Source organism: Salmo trutta, chromosome 33, assembly GCF_901001165.1.
Source record: "Salmo trutta chromosome 33, fSalTru1.1, whole genome shotgun sequence".
In the NCBI taxonomy this organism is placed as follows: domain Eukaryota; kingdom Metazoa; phylum Chordata; class Actinopteri; order Salmoniformes; family Salmonidae; genus Salmo; species Salmo trutta.
In genome coordinates this window covers 35,009,647-35,030,649 of record NC_042989.1, presented here as the reverse complement: position 1 = coordinate 35,030,649, position 21,003 = coordinate 35,009,647, and the positions used below count along the sequence as shown (strand labels likewise).

The 21,003-nt window shown below is 44.9% G+C and overlaps 1 protein-coding gene and 1 long non-coding RNA gene across 2 annotated transcripts in view; one reads left to right on the top strand and one right to left on the bottom strand.

Annotated features, from left to right (window-relative positions):
* The window catches only part of cnksr1 (connector enhancer of kinase suppressor of Ras 1), a 90,170-nt gene extending 75,434 nt beyond the window's left edge, over window positions 1-14,736 (bottom strand). The window contains exons 1-2 of the mRNA XM_029730729.1: window positions 14,590-14,736; window positions 8,565-8,722 (exon numbers count right to left, since the gene is read on the bottom strand). Of these exons, the coding sequence (XP_029586589.1) occupies window positions 8,565-8,722; window positions 14,590-14,641 (210 nt within the window). The 5' untranslated portion in view covers window positions 14,642-14,736. The remainder of the gene's footprint in view (window positions 1-8,564; window positions 8,723-14,589) is intronic.
* LOC115172890 (uncharacterized) lies at window positions 14,689-18,248 on the top strand. Its single transcript, XR_003871513.1, has 2 exons — window positions 14,689-14,756; window positions 17,825-18,248. It is a non-coding gene; the product is annotated as an uncharacterized LOC115172890 (long non-coding RNA).
* Window positions 18,249-21,003: the final 2,755 nt, after the last annotated feature.

Here is a 21,003-nt window from a genome sequence, read left to right as displayed (position 1 = left end):
CAGAGTTCAAGTAACAGACACATCTCAACAGCAACTGTTCAGAGGAGACTGCGTGAATCAGTCCTTAATGGTTGAATTGCTGCAAAGAAACCACTACTGAAGGACACCAATAATAAGAAGAGACTTGCTTGGGCCAAGAAACACAAGCAATGGACATTAGACTGGTGGAAATCTGTCCTTTGGTCTGATGAGTCCAAATTTGAGATGTTGGGTTCCAACCACCGTGCCTTTGTGAGACCTAGAGTAGGTGAAAGGATGATCTACGCATGTGTGGTTCCCACCGTGAAGCATGGAGGAGGTGGTGTGATGGTGCTTTGCTGATGACACTGTGGGAACCAAATCACTGTGTCAGTGATTTATTTATAATTCAAGGCACACTTAACCAGCATGGCTACCACAGCATAATGCAGCGATACTCCATCCCATCTGGTTTGCGCTTAGTGGGACTATCATTTGTTTCTCAACAGGACAATGACCCAAAACACACCTCCAGACTGTGTAAGGGCTATTTGACCAAGGAGAGTGATGGAGTGCTGCATCAGATGACCTGGCCTCCACAATCACCCGACCTCAACCCAATTGAGATGGTTTGGGATGAGTTGGACCGCAAAATTAAGGAAAAGCAGCCAACAAGTGCTTAGCATTTGTGAAGACTGTTGGAAAAGCATTCCTCATGAAGCTGGTTGAGAGAATGACAAGAGTGTGCAAAGCTGTCATCAAGGCAAAAGGTGGCTTTTTCAACACTTTTTTGGTTACTACATGATTCCATATGTGTTATTTCATAGTTTTGATGTCTCACCATTATTCTACAATGTAGAAAATCATCAAAATTAAGAAAAACCATTGAATGAGTAGGTGTGTCCAAAGGTTTGACTGGTACTGTGTATATTAGGGGTGAAACGGTACGTGTGTTCGTATCGAACCGTTCGGTAAACGGTCCACGGGTTCGGCACGCACTGCGAACCGAACAATACATTCATCATATATTCTAGCTAGGAAAATATATATATTTCATTGTAAAAAAAAATATTGCATAAACCAATGGCGTATAAATTAACGTGGGAAAAATATCCACATAGAAATAAAGTTGTCTTTAAAAAAGAAAAGTTTTGTATCGTAGCTGCATGCAGCTCCGCTCATTAGTTATTTCAATCCAGAGAGAACAGAGCTGAGAGACCGTCGTAGCAGCAATTAGTTCACCAAGGAATTAGCAGTTAGCGAAATGCAAAGGAGCAACATGGCAAGCATTGGCGAGCCAGAACGAGAAGACGCCCCAGTTTCATTCAGGCCTGCTGTCTGTGAACATTTCGGTTTCCCTGTAAACTATAACGGGGATTGCCAACGAGTGGTGGATAAAACTTCTACAACATGTGGGCTCTGTTCACCGCCGATAGCCTATTCGAGTGGCAATGAGAGTAACATGACTACTCATTTAGGCCGACATCACCCCAAAGTGCCAACCGGTGGGACTAGGCGAAAAAGTGAATCAGCAGCCAATCGGCAACCACTTCTCCCCCCAGCCTTCAGGCATCAACCTGCGGCTGACTCCCGTAGGGATGAACAAATCAACGCAGCGACAGCTAAATATATAGCGGCACATATGAGACCCTTCTCTGTGGTGGAGAATGCGGGGTTCAGAAACATGTTTCAAGTGGTCGAGTCGCGCTTCACTATTCCTTCCCCGTACACATTTTGCCCAGACATTAATACCTGCCTTATACTAAAAGAACAACTTGAGAGCGAGTTGTCAGAAACGCGGTGTGTTGCTCTAACGTCTAGAGCTGCAGAGAAGTTACCTTACTGTAACGCCTCATTTCATTACGGCAGAGTGGGAGATAGAAAGCCATGTCCTTCAAACACGTCCCCTGGAGAGTAGTCACACCAGTGTAAACGTGGGGGAAGAGCTAAGGGATGTAGGTGCAGTGTGGAAGTTGGAGAGGGATAATGTAACGATTCCTGTAACCACTGACGATGCGAGAAATATTGTAAATACAGTTGCACTAGCTGGATTGGGGCCACAGATAGGATGCTTTGCTCACGTTATTAATCTACATCTCAAAAAGCAATGTCAGTGAATCCAACCTCTCACCTCCTAGCAAATATCAGGAAGGTGGTATCATTCTTTCATAAAAACACAAGTGCTGCTCATGTTTTCAAGACAAAACAGGAGATGCTGGAGCTGCCAAACCACAAACTAATCCAAGATGTCCCGACAGGATGGAATTCAAGCCATGACATGGCTGAGAGATACCTTCAGCAGAAAGTTGCGGTGTATTCTACACTGACTGATCAAGCTGTGTGGAAGAATGTCAAAGATTGTGACTTTCTCTGAAAATGACATAAGACTCGCAGAGGAAGTTGTCAAAGTGTGCAAACCTCTCAAACCAGTCACAACACAGAGCATTCCATCAGTTTCCATGGTCCTGCCTATGAAAATCAATGATCCTGAAATCATTGGTGGCATCTGATGAAGATGAACCAGCAGTAAGGGATGTCAAGACTGCTATCAGAGTTAACCTGGAGCCTAGATATGGACCCCCGGCTCAAGTCCCTGCTGCACCTGCATGCTGCTGCTCGTCTGAGTCTACAATGAACTCACAGCAGAGATTGTGACCAACATACAACAGGTATTGTATTTATTTTGTTAATGTGACATTTATTATTTTATTAGTGATTTAACTATTAATTATAAAGAAATAATAGTAAATTGTCATAATAGTGCCTAATATATATTTGTAACAACAAATCATATTTTTAAAGCCACTTCAGAGAGACTAATTTTCATCTAGTTTAATTCTGCAGGGTCAAGCCACAGATACCACAGGAGCCAACCCCTCTCCAGAGACAACAGGGGTTCTCCTCCAGAAAATAAGTCTGCCATGGCTGAGCTTTCTGGGGAGTTGTTCACGACCCAGGAGCAGAGATACAAGTCAAAGGTCAAGGTCATAGAGGAGGTGGTGACCTCATACAAGGAAGTGGACTGTATTCCCCTGGATGCTGATCCACTTACATGGTGGAAGACCAAAGAGTTAATATACCCTCATGTTGCCATGTTAACAAGGCGCTACCTGGCTGTGCCTGGGACCTCTGTCCCTAGAGAGAGGGTATTCTTCACAGCGGCTGACATTGTCACAGCAAGCCCATCAGTGCTGACTGCAGATCATGTGAATAGACTAATCTTCTTAAAGAAAAACTTGAAAATCTGATCAAATGATTTTATTTTGTTTAAGGCACTGCTATGTGACTTAATGTTGATATATGCTGCTGGACTACACACTCTTGTTGAACTTCTGTTTTAAATTACTTTTATTTCCTGTTATAAAGGCAGGCACTGCTGTTTTTTGTTGTCCGTTTGTTTCCATATGCTCTTGGGAATTCAAGCTACCCATGTTTACTATTATAATAAATGGAAAATCGAAATCGAAATACAAATGACATATTTCTCAGGCATTTATTTTGTTGATGTATTGAAACCGTACAGTATCATACCGTGAGTTTTGTGAAGCGTTTCACCCCTAGTGTGTGTGTGTAAATATATATATATATATATCGTACAAGAAAAATACTATCTGGGGAAGAAGAATAGACGGTAGATGGCCTCATACTTTAATGGACAGTCATTACAGGTCCATTCTGAGTGTCTTTCCACAATTTCAAAGAGCTGGTAATTTGTCTACACACACACACACGGTCATGCGTGTTGTATAGCTCTGTGATTAAGGAAATGGTCACATGACCCACGGAGAACAATCAACCATGACAAAATGTTTTATGGATATTTGTATTTATATACACTGCTCAAAAAAATAAAGGGAACACTTAAACAACACAATGTAACTCCAAGTCAATCACACTTCTGTGAAATCAAACTGTCCACTTAGGAAGCAACACTGATTGACAATAAATTGCACATGCGGTTGTGCAAATGGAATAGACAACAGGTGGAAATTATAGGCAATTAGCAAGACACCCCCAATAAAGGAGTGGTTCGGCAGGTGGTAACCACAGACCACTTCTCAGTTCCTATGCTTCCTGGCTGATGTTTTGGTCACTTTTGAATGCTGGCGGTGCTTTCACTCTAGTGGTAGCATGAGACGGAGTCTGCAACCCACACAAGTGGCTCAGGTAGTGCAGCTCATCCAGGATGGCACATCAATGCGAGCTGTGGCAAGAAGGTTTGCTGTGTCTGTCAGCGTAGTGTCCAGAGCATGGAGGCGCTACCAGGAGACAGGCCAGTACATCAGGAGACGTGGAGGAGGCCGTAGGAGGGCAACAACCCAGCAGCAGGACCGCTACCTCCGCCTTTGTGGAAGGAGGAGCAGGAGAAGCACTGCCAGAGCCCTGCAAAATGACCTCCAGCAGGCCACAAATGTGCATGTGTCTGCTCAAACGGTCAGAAAGACTCCATGAGGGTGGTATGAGGGCCCGACGTCCACAGGTGGGGGTTGTGCTTACAGCCCAACACCGTGCAGGACGTTTGGCATTTGCCAGAGAACACCACGATTGGCAAATTCGCCACTGGCGCCCTGTGCTCTTCACAGATGAAAGCAGGTTCACACTGAGCACACGTGACAGACGTGACAGAGTCTGGAGACGCCGTGGAGAACGTTCTGCTGCCTGCAACATCCTCCAGCATGACCGGTTTGGCGGTGGGTCAGTCATGGTGTGGGGTGGCATTTCTTTGGGGGGCCGCACAGCCCTCCATGTGCTCGCCAGAGGTAGCCTGACTGCCATTAGGTACCGAGATGAGATCCTCAGACCCCTTGTGAGACCATATGCTGGTGTGGTTGGCCCTGGGTTCCTCCTAATGCAAGACAATGCTAGACCTCATGTGGCTGGAGTGTGTCAGCAGTTCTTGCAAGGGGAAGGCATTGATGCTATGGACTGGCCCGCCCGTTCCCCAGACCTGAATCCAATTGAGCACATCTGGGACATCATGTCTCGCTCTATCCACCAACACCACGTTGCACCACAGACTGTCCAGGAGTTGGCGGATGCTTTAGTCCAGGTCTGGGAGATCCCTCAGGAGACCATCCGCCACCTCATCAGGAGCATGCCCAGGCGTTGTAGGGAGGTCATACAGGCACGTGGAGGCCACACACACTACTGAGCCTCATTTTGACTTGTTTTAAGGACATTACATCAAAGTTGGATCAGCCTGTAGTGTGGTTTTCCACTTTAATTTTGAGTGTGACTCCAAATCCAGACCTCCATGGGTTGATAAATTGCATTTTCATTGATTATTTTTGTGTGATTTTGTGTTCAGCACATTCAACTATGTAAAGAAAAAAGTATTTAATAAGATTATTTCTTTCATTCAGATCTAGGATGTGTTGTTTAAGTGTTCCCTTTATTTTTTTGAGCAGTATATTTCAATACAGTAGATGGTAATTATGGGTGTCTGACAAGTTCCTATTTTATTTATTTAACGAGGCAAGTCAGTTAAGAACAAATTCTTATTTACAATGACGGTCTACACCAGCCAAACGCGGACGACGCTGGGACAATTGTGCTCCCCGCACTATGGGACTCCCAATGACGACCGGATGTGATACAGCCTGGATTCGAACCAGGTACTGCAGTGACGCCTCTTGCACTGAGATGCAGTGTCTTAGACCGCTGTGAGCCCTATGACGGGAGCCCTATGACGGCACACACTCAAGGATGTACACTCCAGAGATAAAAAGCCCCATACACTCACACGGACACACACACACGAAGACGGACAGTACACACACACACAAGGATGTACACTCCAGAGATAAAAATCTCCTTACATGGACACACACACACACACGAAGATGGACAGTACACACACACACAGAAACGAAGATGGACAATACACACAGCAGCTAGAAATCTCAATATGAGTCCTTTGTAGTTCATAACATTTCCCTCCGGAAAGCTTACCATAAACCATTACAGTATTACAGTTAATAGCACCCGATCAGACCTTTAGTCACTACATGCTGCTGGGGCCATTCAGACCATAGGAAAGACCAGGGCCTGTATTCATAATGAGTAGGAGTGCTGATCAAGGATCAGCTTTGCCTTTTAGATCATCATGAATAGCATTACATGGACAGGGGGGGTGACATGATCCTAGATCAGCACTCCTACTCTGAGACCACCTCATTAAATCACGAAGGGCAGAAACCCCCTTGTTATTCAGTTATTTTTAAAGCAGACCATTACAAGCAGAGCAACAGCTTAGCCCCGGCCTGGCGTCCGCGGTTACGCCACTCAAACCCACAGGCCCTGGCACCGTCCCTTCGACTAAATTAATCCTCCCAGGGGAAACAAAGCACATTGAAACATGGAAGCGGTGAAACACAGAAACGTGTCCTCTGTTTCCATTAATGACCTGAGACTGAGTCCACAGAAAGTTTGTGTTGAGAAAAAGCAATGGATGGAGGGAGGAGACAATTTAATTAGAGGAAAACTTAGAGTGAGAATGGAAGACATGGGAAATTGGAGAGAAGGGAGGAGCCTGTTAGCCAGTGACAACAAACGTTCCCCACACTGTAACTTGCATATGAGAAGAATTACCACTAGCTTCTTTTGTGTTAGCCTTTGGTTGTAGATGAAGTGCACACACACACACCTCTCTGCAGGCAAAGCGAAAACAATAAAACACCAGATGAAGCCTGAACTTAATAACTCAACCCTCTGCTGTAATCTGTAAATGGCAGTTGATGAATGTCAGAGGGGGACTTGAAAAGGTTAGAATAGAAGCAGTCACTTGTTTAGGCTGGTACAGACCCAGATCTGTGTTTCTGAAACAGCTACATTTATTTAGCCCGAAACGAGAATGAAAAAGAGCTTTACACAGACACCCTAGACCAACTCCAATTCGGATATCGCCCCAACAGATCCACGGATGACACAATCTCAAATGCACTTCACACTGCCTTCTCCCACCTAGACAAGAGGGGAAATAACTATGTGAAAAGGCTATTCATAGACTACAGCTCAGCGTTCAACGCCATAGTCCCCTCCAAGCTAGGGACCCTGTGACTGAACCCCTCCCTCTGCAACTAGATCCTGGACTTCCTGACGGGCCGGCCCAAGGTGATGAGGTTAGGCAACAACCTCCGCCACGTTGACTCTCAACACACGGGCCCCTCAGGGGTGTGTACTTAGTCCCCTCCTGTACTCCCTGTTCACCCACGACTCCAACACCATCAACAAGTTTGCTGACGACACGACGGTGGTTACCGTCACTGATGAGTCAGCCTACAGGAAGGAGGTCAGAGACTTAGCAGTGTGTTGCCAGGACAACAACCTCTCCCTCAACGTCAGTAAGACCAAGGAGCTGATTGTGGACTATAGGAGAAAGAGTCATGAAGTCGTGAAGACGGCACGACAACACCTTTCCCCCTCAGGTGACTGAAAAGATTTGTCATGGGTCCTCGGATCCTCAAAAAGTTCTACAGCTGCAATAGAAAGCCTCTTGACTGGTTGCATCACTGCTTGGTATGGCAAATGCACCTCCCTTGTCAGATACAGAGGGTGGTGCGGACAGCCCATGTACATCCCTGCCATCCAGGACCTCTAAATCAGCCGGTGTCAGAGAATAGCATGAAGAATTTCCAAAGACTCCAACCACCAAGCCATAGACTGTTCACTCTGCTACTGTCCGGGAAACAGTACCGAAACTTCAGCTCTCGGACCAACAGGTTCCGAGGCAGCTTCTACCCCCAAGCCATAAGACTGCTAAATAGTCAATTAATGATACCCAAACTATCTGCACTGACCACACACACACACACACACAAACACACACACAACGACACATCACAAAACACACACACTCATTATTTGCTGCTGCTACTACTTTGTTCTTTATTTTACTCGTATCTATCCTGATGCCTAGCCACTTTACCCTGCCTTCATGTACAGCTCTACCTCAAATACCTTGTTATTATCTATCCTGATGCCTAGCCACTTTACCCTGCCTTCATGTACAGCTCTACATCAAATACCTTGTTATTATCTATCCTGATGCCTAGCCACTTTACCCTGCCTTCATGTACAGCTCTACCTCAAATACCTTGTTATTATCTATCCTGATGCCTAGCCACTTTACCCTGCCTTCATGTACAGCTCTACCTCAAATACCTTGTTATTATCTATCCTGATGCCTAGCCACTTTACCCTGCCTTCATGTACAGCTCTACCTCAAATACCTTGTTATTATCTATCCTGATGCCTAGCCACTTTACCCTGCCTTCATGTACAGCTCTACCTCAAATATAACACACAGATCTTGTGTGTTATATTTTTAAACTGCATCATTGGGAAGGGCTCATAAGCAAGCATTTCACGGTAAAGTCTACACCAGTTGTGACAAATCAAATTTTATTTATCAACCAAAAATGACGGTAACTTTCCACAAAATTCCTACATTTTCCAGAAATCCTGGTTGAAGGATTTGGGATTCCCTGTTTATTGCAGAAATCTTCCAACCAGGATTTTTTTTTTAAATGAATAAAATAAAACCTTGGGCCTTGTATCAATCAATGAGCCCTCCAGCCCCCAGGGAGCAGCAGCCCGGGTCTCACCAGGGAGCAGAGCTTCTCCACAGCCTCCAGGATGAGCTCCTGGTGGCTGATCTTGTGAACGCCCAGCCGCTCCAGGTCCTGGGAGGAGAGCTGCAGCAGGTCCAACCCCGTCACCTGCCACTCTGTGAAGGGATACTGGTGAAGAGGGGCGTCCAGACCTGGAGAGAGAGAGAGAGAGAGAGAGAGACCACACATGGATAATCAGATTTTTTTTCAAGCTTTTATTAACATTTTCTGACAAATGTGCAGTTACCTTAGTGGACATTATTGTTTTTGTCCTTCCACGAATACACTTGATTCAACTTATCAACTAATCATCAAACCTACAGGGCAAAAGCAAACATATGCATCCTTCTGGGTCCCCAGTCTCCTGGCAACCAAATGTTACGCCACGCCCACGGGCGTTCGTTTCTTCTCTGCAATGAGTCTTGAGCGGAGTACCTCCCTGACCCTTCACCGAATGCTAACACATTCGGAGCCGTCTGATTGGTCTAGAAACCGATGGGTTGGGCCAGAACGTCACTTGTGCCCCTCATCACCACAAACAACTTCAATGATGGAAGTCTCAGACTAAAGTATGTAGTGGATGACAGTGCAGCGGAATAATTGAATGTGAGTCATCAGGCTAGGAGCCTAGGACCAGGAAAAGTAGCCAGGAAAACCCTAGGACCAGGAAAACCCTAGGACCAGGAAAACCCTAGGACCAGGAAAACACTGGGCTACATGTGTATTTAACCAACAGTCCTTATACACCCTCAAATAAAGTGTTATCCATCATCCTAATTTCTTATCGGTATCGTCATGTTAATCTCATCACAACAGCATTGTCATGGTCATTATCTGTATCTTTACCGTTATCATCATGGCAACAGCATTGTAATAATTTCCAATCACAGAGGAGAGGATGCCTCGTTATTAAATCAATTACTAACTTGTTGACCAGTGTTTTGTCTCACTGCCCCCCAATTTACTTCTCGTTTCTACAGCACCAACTTGCGAGTTGGTCAGCTCCTGCTCGTGTAGTGTATGAGCAGGCAGGATCCATACAGAGCAAGTTCTCCGCTTTCTCTTCGTTTGCCGTACTGGTGTGTGACTCAGGTGTGTTGCTTGTGTGTTTGCCGTTTCACTGGCTGTTCATGTTTTGGGAGGTGGGGTGCGTGCTGTATTTGCGAATACACTGTAGCTCATAGCAAACTTTTGGTCAATTCCTGTCAAGAAGAGAATCACAGAAGCCCAGCTAGCCTGTAGTTTTAAATGGAGGTCGCTAACAAACGTTTTCAACATTGCAGGAGCTGTTTATTTTGCTCAATTCCGGGGCAATACGGACTATGGCTACTCTTATAAAAACAGTAGCAAACTTACAAAAGCTGCTGGGGAATCCATGCCGGACACAGACTTCAAAACAGCTTCGCTGCCTTGGATCCAGATGTTTCGGCACCTTCATCCCGGAGGACTTCCGCTTTGAGATTGGATCCAGAGGTACCTGCGACTTTGTCCCCTGTTCTGTCTCCCACTCTCTCTCCGGTGGCTTCTACCGTGGGTTCAGATCTTTCCCTTCATCAGCCACGATGGATTCTACGGCTGGATCGGGTCCATCGAGCCACACCTCTCATCGGTTCTCGAAGGGTCTTCTAAACCACTCAAGGCGAAAGAACAACCAGACATCCCCAACCATTTCACCAGCTGTCATCATCGGCAGCTCTATGGTGAGAAACATCTTGGTTCCCGGGGCAAAAACCCTGTGCTCACCTGAGTCACGAGTACAGGACATTACAATGCTGCGTCCTACCATTCTAACACAGCTGCCGGTGGCTGACACCGCTGTAGTCCATGTGGGGTGTGTTCTTAGACAGGTAACTCTTTATCCACATTATAGCAGGGGGTGTAAAGCCATAACTCATACGTTTTTCCAGCAGCAGACTATGATCAATAATGTCAAAAGCTGCACTGAAGTCTAACAAGACAGCCCCCACAATCATTTTATCATCAATTTCTCTCAGCCAATAAGTGCCGTGCTTGTTGAGTGTCCTTCCCTATGTGTGCTGAAAATCTGTGAAATGGCATTATACCTGGTCAAACAATTTTTTCCAGAAGTTTACTAAGGGTTGGTAACAGGCTGATTGGTCGGCTATTTGAGCCAGTAAAGGGGGCTTTACTATTCTTGGGTAGCAGAATGACTTTAGCTTCCCTCCAGGCCTGAGGGCACACACTCTCTAGTAATGTCATCTGTTACAAGCAAGTTATTGACTTCATGGACCTTGTTTCTCAGGCTGCATATGTTAATATGGGCTATTTTTAGCACTTTTCTGGGTTGCTTAATTTTTAAAAATGCTTTACTGGGAAGCTTATCAGAAGTAGACTTGATAGTGCAGGGTGAGCTGCACAAAGTGGTCTTCCTACTAGAGCACACCGTCTCAGTGTTAACAGTGTAACTCTGGTTCATAGGCTCATGATTACTGCATACAATAGCTGTAGGATTAACAAAGGTATTCAGGACAATTAGGGGGACATACATTAAGTTACTTACATTGTCTCTATCAAAGCCCGTGGGATAATATACATGTAATGAAGCATTATGACGACTCTGTCAGAATGGTAGGGATTAGCAGAGCTGGTCTTGGGTGATTGATAAGTCATTGTTTCACCGCTGCCTTGAAATGTGTAGACAGAGTCCAGGAGCCAAGATGATTGGGATGGATTCCGTCCTTCCTGTAGAGTATCTTCTGTTTCCAGAAGCTGTTAAGGAGCCTATTGGACCTAGACTTGGCGCTCCAGACAGAACAGTCTATGACTTGGGTGACTGGAGTCTCTGACAATTTTTTGGGCCTTCCTCTGACACCGCCTAGTATATAGGTCTTGGATGGCAGGAAGCTTCGCCCCAGTGATGTACTGGGCCTTACGCACTACCCTCTGTTGCGCCTTATGGTTAGATGCCGAGCAGTTGCCATACCAGGCGGTGATGCAACTGGTAAGGATGCTCTTGATGGTGCAGCTGTAGAACCTTTTGAGGATCTGGGGACCCATGCCAAATATTTTCAGTCTCCTGAGGGGGAAAAGGCATTGTCGTGCCCTCTTCACGACTGTCTTGGTGCTTGGTGTGTTTGGACCATGATAGTTTGTTGGTGATGTGGACACCACTCTTGACTTGCTCCACTACAGCCCCATCGATGTGAAAGGGGACCTTATTCGGAAATCTTTTTCCTGTAGTCCACAATCATCCCCTTTGTATTGCTCACGTTGAGGGAGAGGTTGTTGTCCTGGCGCCACACTGCCAGGTCTCTGACCTCCTCCCTATAGGCTGTCTCATTGTTGTCGGTGATCAGGCCTACCACTGTTGTGTCGTCAGCAAACTTAATGATGATGTTGAAGTCATGCTTGGCAACGCAGTCGTGGGTGAACAGGGAGTACAGGAGTGGACTAAGCACGTACCCCGAGGGGGCCCCCATGTTGAGGATCAGCATGGCAGATGTGTTGTTGCCTACCCTTACCACCTGGGGGTGGCCTGTCAGGAAGTCCAGGATTCAGTTGCTGAGGGAGGGGTTTAGTCCCAGGGTCCTTAGGTTAGTGATGTGTCCACTATGGTGTTGAACGCTAAGCTTTAGTCAATGAATAGCATTCTCACATCGGTGTTCCTTTTGTCCAGGTGGGAAAGGGCAGTGTGGAGTGCGATTGAGACTGCGTCATCTGTGGATGCAAATTGGAGTGGGTCTAGGGTTTCCGGGATGATAGTGTTGATGTGAGCCATGACCAGCTTTTTAAAGCACTTAATGGCAGGTTACCTACGCTTTCTTGGGCAGAGGGACTATGGTGGTCTGCTTGAAATATGTAGGCATTACAGACTCAGTCAGGGAGAGGTTGAAAATGTCAGTGTTAGACCCTTGCCAGTTGGTCCGTGCATGCTTTGAGTACACGTCCTGGTAATCCGTCTGGACCCGCGGCCTTGTGAATATTGACCTGTTTAAAGTTCAGATCAGCTACAGAAAACGTGATTATACAGTCGTCTGGAACACCTGGTGCTCTCCTACATGCTTCAGTGTTGCTTGCCTCGAAGCGAGCATAAAAGTCATTTAGCTGGTCTGGTAGGCTGGTGTCACTGGGCAGCTCGCGGCTGGGTTTCCCTTTGTAGTCTGTAATAGTTTGCAAGCCTTGCCACATCCGACGAACGTCGGAGCCGGTGTAGTATGATTCCATCTTAGTCCTGTATTGACACTTTGCCTGTTTGATGGTTCTTCTGAGGGCATAGCAGGATTTCTTATAAGTGTCCGGATTAGTGTCCCGCCTCCTTGAAAGCGGCAGATCTAGCCTTTAGCTCGGTGCGGATGTTGCCTGTAATCCATGGCTTCTGGATGGGATGTATATTTACGGTCACTGTGGGGGGGACGTCGTCGATGCACTTATTGACGATGCTGGTGACTGAGGTGGTGTACTCCTCAATGCCATTGGATGAATCCCGGAACATATTCCATATTCCAGTCTATGATAGCATAACAGTCCTGTAGCGTAGCCTCCGCGTAATCTGACCAATTCCGTATTGAGTGAGTCACTGGTACTTCCTGCTTTAGTTTTTGCTTGTAAGCAGGAGGATAGAATTATGGTCAGATTTGCCAAATTGAGGGTGAGCTTTCTATGCATCTCTGTGTGTGGAGTAAATGTGGTCTAGAGTTGTTTTTTCCCTCTCGCTGACGAATTCTCACAAGGCACCCCTATCGCCCCTTGTATTTCCGTCTTTTCTTCACGCGAATGCCCGGGATTTGGGCCTGGTCTCGGAGAAGCAGCATATCCTTCGTGACGGACTCATTAAAGAAAAAAATATTGGTCTAGTTCGAGGTGAGTAATCATTGTTCTGATATCCAGAAGCTCTTTCGGTCATAAGAGACGGTAGCAGCAAAATTATGTACAAAAGTTACAAACAATGTGAAAAAACACAAAATACCACAGTTGGTTAGGAGCCCGTAAAACGGCAGACATCCCCTCCGGCGCCATTCTTTCTCAGCTATTATTACCATATTGCAATGGTATAAACTTAGTGCAGACCTTTTTAAATCATTGAATGTGGAAAATATGCTCTTATGAACAAAAACAGCCTATAAGCAAACCAAAAAAGCGTGTGGAACTACCTACAAATTCAAGCTTAAACTGTTGTGTGTAACAGATTCTAGAAGTTTCTCAGACTGTCAGAGGCATTTGAGTAACTGGACAAGTTTCTACTCGCTGAAAATAATGGCTGCAGTATTGGTGTAATTTAGACCCATTTGGCTGCTTTGGAAAAAATAACAAAATAAATACAGCACATTCCAATAGTTCCACATAATCAATACATGTAGAAAGTGACATACTATACTCACGCTTTAGTCTACAGCCTGACACTAATGCCTGTAAAACCAAGCATGCCGTGAAAATGGTATATTCTGAATCGGGGAGGATGGCGAACAATGTACACCTTTTTTGTGTGAAATGTTTATGTATTTTTTAAGACAAAAAAAAAAGGAATTGACAAAGGTGTCAATTGCTCCCCATCCTCAGAATATAAAATGTTCCTTGTTAGAATATAAAATGTTAACTAGTTATTGACGAGAGGACATCGAATTTCCAAAAGAAAACTAATTTTACCTTGGTGGCGAACCGAACCATATAGCTACCGGCATATGGTTCCGACTCTAAAAAGGTCAGGTAAAAAATACCTTCCCGTGGATATCTTGTCTCAAATTTCAAGCATTTGAAGGACAAACCGTACAGACAACCGGTAGAGTAAGTTTAAATGTCGGCCTAATTATATAAAACATTCTGGCTTGTAAGAAACATTTACACGATTTTGCAGGCAAAAGTATCAGGCTAGGCTACATATATGATATACCAATTAATTGTGTATTACAGCTTTATCAATCAGACTTGGCCCCTATCAATTTAACTTCCTCATTCCACCTACCCTTCCAAGAGGATTCGTGGCGCTTCTATTTACGGCTACCTGTGTGAAAACCGAATTAAACTCACCTGCCAAACACAAACAGCGCCAATTATAGCCTACCTTTGAGCCAGTCGCTCACTCTCTCCTTGCTCCACGACGTTATAGGCTGCATGCTGGGAGTCCTGGGAATGTTGATGAAATTATTCCCAATCGAATTGTTCAACGGACTCTACTCTGGATCAGAGGAAGGAACATTTCATCCCGACGATGGGCACTCCCACTGACAGGTACAGGTCCCTCCGCGAACCAATAGCATGAAGCTGTCTGCCTATGATTCAGACGCACATATTGTTATTCACACTCACATTGGAGCGGTGGGAGTGGTACAGTAGAATACTGCCATTATTTCAAACTTTAGCCTACATCATTTGATGAGGGATTAACCGAAAGAATTGCAACGAGTAGTGAAGGCTGGTCTTTATTTGTCGACTTAATTCTTATTCCAAAGTTCGTTGCTTTTGGGAATAGGTTTTGTTTCTCAAGAGTGGTTAGGAGTTTTTTCCTTTTTTAGCAATAGTGAAAGAGCCAAGTGTAACGTAGAAACTATTTAAACTAACTATACTACTAACTATTACTCCAAATAACTATAGTTTACCATTGAATGTGAGTTGTATTGGTGAATTATTAATATACCAACAAAATAACGTTAACACAAACGGGCTTCAGTTAGGAAGAGATGACACATAAAACATATTTAACATTTCATCTGAGTATCGTATCCAATAATACACAAATGGCATTAGTGTAGAAATAACGTAGCATTGGCTTTCTTTTTGTTGCCTGTCTGGTTACAGTTGAATAGTTTGACTTGGAATAGTTAGGAAACAGTTGTGAAATGTGTTGCTGGACCATTAGAAAACATTGCAATACTGAATGTACCTCATGAAATCCAAGCCGGATGAAAGGCCAAGGCATCAGAGACTGCCCTTTGACATTTTGCACCCCCTGGTGTTTCTCTCTTTCAAATCAGACATGATGATAGAGGGATAGAGGAGCTAGTCATTGGTAACTGCATACAGAATAGCAAACTCAAGCAAACAACATTTGCTTAAATTGTTTTTTTTTTTTTAAAGCGCCTCACTGCACAACGTGTTGCCCCTATCTGACCTCTAACCTAAATATGCATATGTAATAATGTATGTACTGTATGCGTCAGTGGAGGCTGCTGAGGGGAGAACGGCTAATAGTAATGCCTGGAACGGAGCGAATGGAATGGCATCAAACCATATGTTTGATGTATTTGATGCCATTCCACCTATTCCGCTCCAGCCATTACCACGAGCCCGTCTTCCCCAATGAATGTGCCGCCAACCTCCTGTGATATGCGTGTAACTCTCCGTAGAACCTTTTTTGGTTCTATTGTTCCTATTTAAAATTTGTATAGTTCAGTCCTTGAGCTGTTCTTGTCTATTGATATTCTGTATTATGTCATGTTTTATGTTCTGTGTGGACCCCAGGAAGAGTAGCTGCTGCTTCAGAAACAGCTAATGGGGATCCTAATAAACTACTAAATACCTGGATTTTGTCTGAAAGTGGACGTTGCGAAATAAGTGGGAGGATCAACATAAGTGGGTGTATGAAAACCTAACACCTAATTGGGAAGATTGGTTGCCACTCAAGACCAATTTTGCGTTGCTGCTTCCTTGTAGCTTTTTCACTAAGTCTAACCTTAACCTCATTCTCTTAACTTGTCACGTAAATTCTCCTAACATGCAACGCAGTAATTCTCCTAACATGCAACGTTTGTTCTCCTAACCTGCCACACAGTAATTCTCCTAACCTGCCACACAGTAATTCTCCTAACCTGCCACACAGTAATTCTCCTAACATGCAACGTTCGTTCTCCTAACCTGCCACACAGTAATTCTCCTAACCTGCCACACAGTAATTCTCCTAACATGCAACGTTAGTTCTCTTAACCTGCCACACAGTAATTCTCCTAACCTGCCACGGTAATTCTCCCTACCTGCTACGTTAGCTCTCTGAACCTGTCACGTTAATTATCCTAACCTGCCATGTTAATTCTCCTAACCTGCTACATTAGTTCTCTTAACCTGCCACGTTAATTATCCTAACCTGCTTAGTTAATTCTCCTAACCTGCCACCTTAATTCTCCTAACCTGCTATGTTAGTTCTCCTAACCTGCCACATTAATTATCCTAACCTGCTACGTTAATTCTCAAACTTGGAGATAGAGGAGAGATTCTATTTTTCTGAGAACTCATACTGAATTTAATTCAGCTGCTATATCTATAGCTTCATTAACCGTTAGTGGGCGTGGCTTTTGGCCAGAGCGATGGGGATGGCTAGCCAAGCAAAGACCCTACCCTTTTCAAGCCCAATGGCATGTAGCCCAATGGCATATAGCCCAATGGCATATAGCCCTATGGCATATAGCCCAATGGCATATAGCCCAATGGCATGTAGCCCAATGGCATATAGCCCCAATGGCATATAGCCCAATGGCATGTAGCCCAATGGCATATAGCCCAATGGCATATAGCTCAATGGCATATAGCCCAATGGCATATAGCCCAATGGCATGTAGCCCAATGGCATGTAGCCCAATGGCATATAGCCCCAATGGCATATAGCCCAATGGCATATAGCCCAATGGCATATAGCCCAATAGCATATAGCCCAATGGCATGTAGCCCAATAGCATATAGCCCAATGGCATATAGCCCAATGGCATATAGCCCAATGGCATATAGCCCAATGGCATGTAGCCCAATGGCATGTAGCCCAATGGCATGTAGCCCAATGGCATGTAGCCCAATGGCATGTAGCCCAATGGCATATAGCCCAATGGCATGTAGCCCAATAGCATGTAGCCCAATGGCATGTAGCCCAATAGCATGTAGCCCAATGGCATGTAGCCCAATGGCATATAGCCCAATGGCATGTAGCCCAATAGCATGTAGCCCAATGGCATATAGCCCAATAGCATGTAGCCCAATAGCATGTAGCCCAATAGCATGTAGCCCAATAGCATGTAGCCCAATAGCATATAGCCCAATGGCATATAGCCCAATAGCATGTAGCCCAATGGCATGTAGCCCAATGGCATGTAGCCCAATGGCATGTAGCCCAATAGCATGTAGCCCAATAGCATGTAGCCCAGTGGCATGTAGCCCAATAGCATGTAGCCCAATAGCCTACTGTAAATGCCAAGGTCTTTTTATATTTTTACTACACTACATCAAGAAGAGTGGATTTGCATCATACCAATATCTTTACCTTTTTAGTGTTTATTCATCTATTAATGCTATTTGCCCTCATTGTCATCCGACAGGTGGCGTCACACCTAGGCATCGCTCGTCCCTCAACCGACAGTGCAGGCGGATTGGTCGCTCTATCTGACGTAAGGCATTGATTTGCCCTATTTCCTTTCATGTCTGCACACAGGCTACTCAAAGTAAAAGGGTAGTAACTTCTGCTTGATTGAAGCTTTGTAACAGAGCACAGACCAGGTCACCATAACCTGCAATGGGTCAAGAGGCTCTAGTCTAGTAGTCACTTGATTGTGGAGATCATTCAGACCTGGGTACTATTGGTCCTTTTGCCCAATTTGTAATACCAGCATTCCCACTGAACAAAAAAATGCAAGGATGATATGTCTTGTTTTTGTACTGAGAATGGCAACCAAAATATAAACGCAACATGTAAAGTGTTGGTCTCATGTTTCATGAGCTGAAATAAAAGATTCCAGAAATGTTCCATTTGCACAAAAAGCTTATTTCTCTCAAATGTTGTGCACAAATTTGTTTACATCCCTGTTAGTGAGCATTTCTCGTTTGCCAAGATAATCCATCCACCTAACAGGTGTCACCTATCAAGAAGCTGATGAAACAGCATGATCATTAAAACAAGTGCACCTTGTGCTGGGGACAATAAAAAGCCACTCTGGAATGTGCAATTTTGTCACACAACACAATACTACCAATGTCTCAAGTTTTGAGGGAGTGTGCAATTGGCATGCTGACTGCAGGAATGTCCACCAGAGTTGTTGCCAGAAAATGGAATGTTAATTTCTCTACCATAAGCCGCCACCAACGTCATTTTAGAGAATTTGGCAGTACGTTCAACCGGACTCACAACCGCAGACCACGTGTATGGTGTCGTGTGGGCTAGCGGTTTGCTGATGTCAACCTTGCCAACAGAGTGCCCCATGGTGGAGGTGGGGTTATGCCATGAGCAGGCATAAGCTACGGACAACGAATACAATTGCGTTATCAATGGCAACTTGAATGCACAGAGATACCATGACGAGTTCCTGAGGCCCATTGTCGTACCAATCATCATCCACCGCCATCACCTCATGTTTGGCCACAAGGATCTGTAGACAATTCATAGAATCTGAAAATGTCCCAGTTCTTCCATGGCCTGCATACTCACCAGACACGTCACCTATTGAGCATGTTTGGGATGCTCTGGATCGACGTGTACGACAGCTTGTGCCAGTTCCTGCCAATATCCAGCAACTTTACACAGCCATTGAAGAGGAGTGGGACAACATTCCACAGGACACAATCAACAGCCTGATAAACTGGGTGACGCTGCATGAGGCAAATGGTTGTCACACCAGATACTGAGTGGTTTTCTGATCCATACGCCTACCTTTTTTTAAGGTTTCTTTGACCAAGAGATTCATATCTGTATTTCCAGTCATGGGAAATCCATAGATTAGGGCCTAATGAATTTATTTCAATTGACTGATTTCGTTATATGAATTGTAACTCAGTAAAATCTTAGAAATTGTAGCATGTTGTGTTTATATTTTTGTTCAGTATATAACTGCTTTGTTGTGTAACAGAGTATCCACATTATACATCACATGACCACAAGTATGTGGACAGCTGCTCGTCGGATATCTCATTCCAAAATCATGGGCATTCAAATGGAGTTGGTCCCCCCCCCCCCCCTTTGCTGCTACAACAGCCTCCACTCTTCTGGGAAGGCTTTCCACTCAATGTTGGAACATTGCTGCGGGGACTTGCTTCCATTCAGCCACAAGAGCATTAGTGAGGTTGGGTACTGATGTTGGGCGATGGCACACAGTCAGCATTCAAATTCATCCCAAAGGTGTTCGATTGGGTTGAGTTCAGGGCTCTGTGCATGCCAGTAAAGTTCTTCCACACCGATCTTGACAAACCATTTCTGTATGGACCTCGCTTTGTGCACGGTGGCATTGTCATGCTGAAACAGGAAAGAGCTTCCCCAAACTGTTGCCACAAAGTTGGAAGCACAGAATCGTCTAGAATGTCATTGTATGCTGTAGCATTAAGATTTCCCTTCACTGGAACTATGAGGCCTAGCCCGAACCATGACAAACAGCCCCAGACCATTATTCCTCCTCCACCAAACTTTACAGTTGGCACTTGGCATTTGGGCAGGTAGCGTTTCCCTGGTATCCACCAAACCCAGATTCGTCCATCTGACTGCCAGATGGTGAAGCATGATTCATCACTCCAGAGAATGCGTTTCCACTGCTCCAGAGTCCAATGGCGCGCAAGCTTTACACCACTCAAGGCGACGCTTGGCATTGCGCTTGGTGACCTTAGGCTTATGTGCGGCTGCTCGGCCATGGAAACCCATTTCCCGAAGCCCCCGACGAATAGTTATTGTGCTGATGTTGCTTCCAGAGGCAGTTTGGATCTCGGTAGTGAGTGTTGCAGCCGAGGACAGACGATTTGTACGTGCTACGCACTTCAGCACTCGGCGATCCTGTTCTGTGAGCTTGTGTGGCCAACCACTTCGCGGCTGAGCCGTTGTTGCTTCTAGATGTTTCTACTTCACAATAACAGCACTTACAGATGACCGGGGCAGTTCTAGCAGGGCAGACATTTTACGAACTGACTTGTTGGAAAGGTGGCATCCTATGACAGTGCCACGTTGAAAGTCATTGAGTTCTTCAGTAAGGCCATTCTACTGCCAATGTTTGTCTCTGGAGAATGCATGGCTGTGTGCTCGATTTTTATACACCTATCAGCAACAGGTGTGGCTGAAATAGTCAAATCTCCTAATTTGAAGGGGTGTCCACATATTTTTGTATATAAAGTGTATATTGGCAGGAGCTTAGTATCCGATTATGGTAGATAAATCCATGCAGGCACTATTCGTTTATTTTTATTGATTTGGAAATGTCATCACACACTAGCATAGTTCAACAGTCAATAAAAATGGATTGGCTCATGCAATGGTACTACAAACCATCTTCTTCCTGTTACTACATGTAGGCCTATGTCTCAATTAAATTTGCCCTCCCTTTAACGAGTCTGAATACCTATGACACAACATCAAGTCTCAACATGACATTTTTGCTCTAAAGCACAGCAAGAGTTACAGTGAAACCACAGGCCTCAGCGCAGCAGTCAATGGCTTCCGGTCTCTCACTGCCTGTCACGTCCTGACCAGTAAAGGGGTTGTTTGTTATTGTAGTTTGGTCAGGGCGTGGCAGGGGGTGTTTGTTTA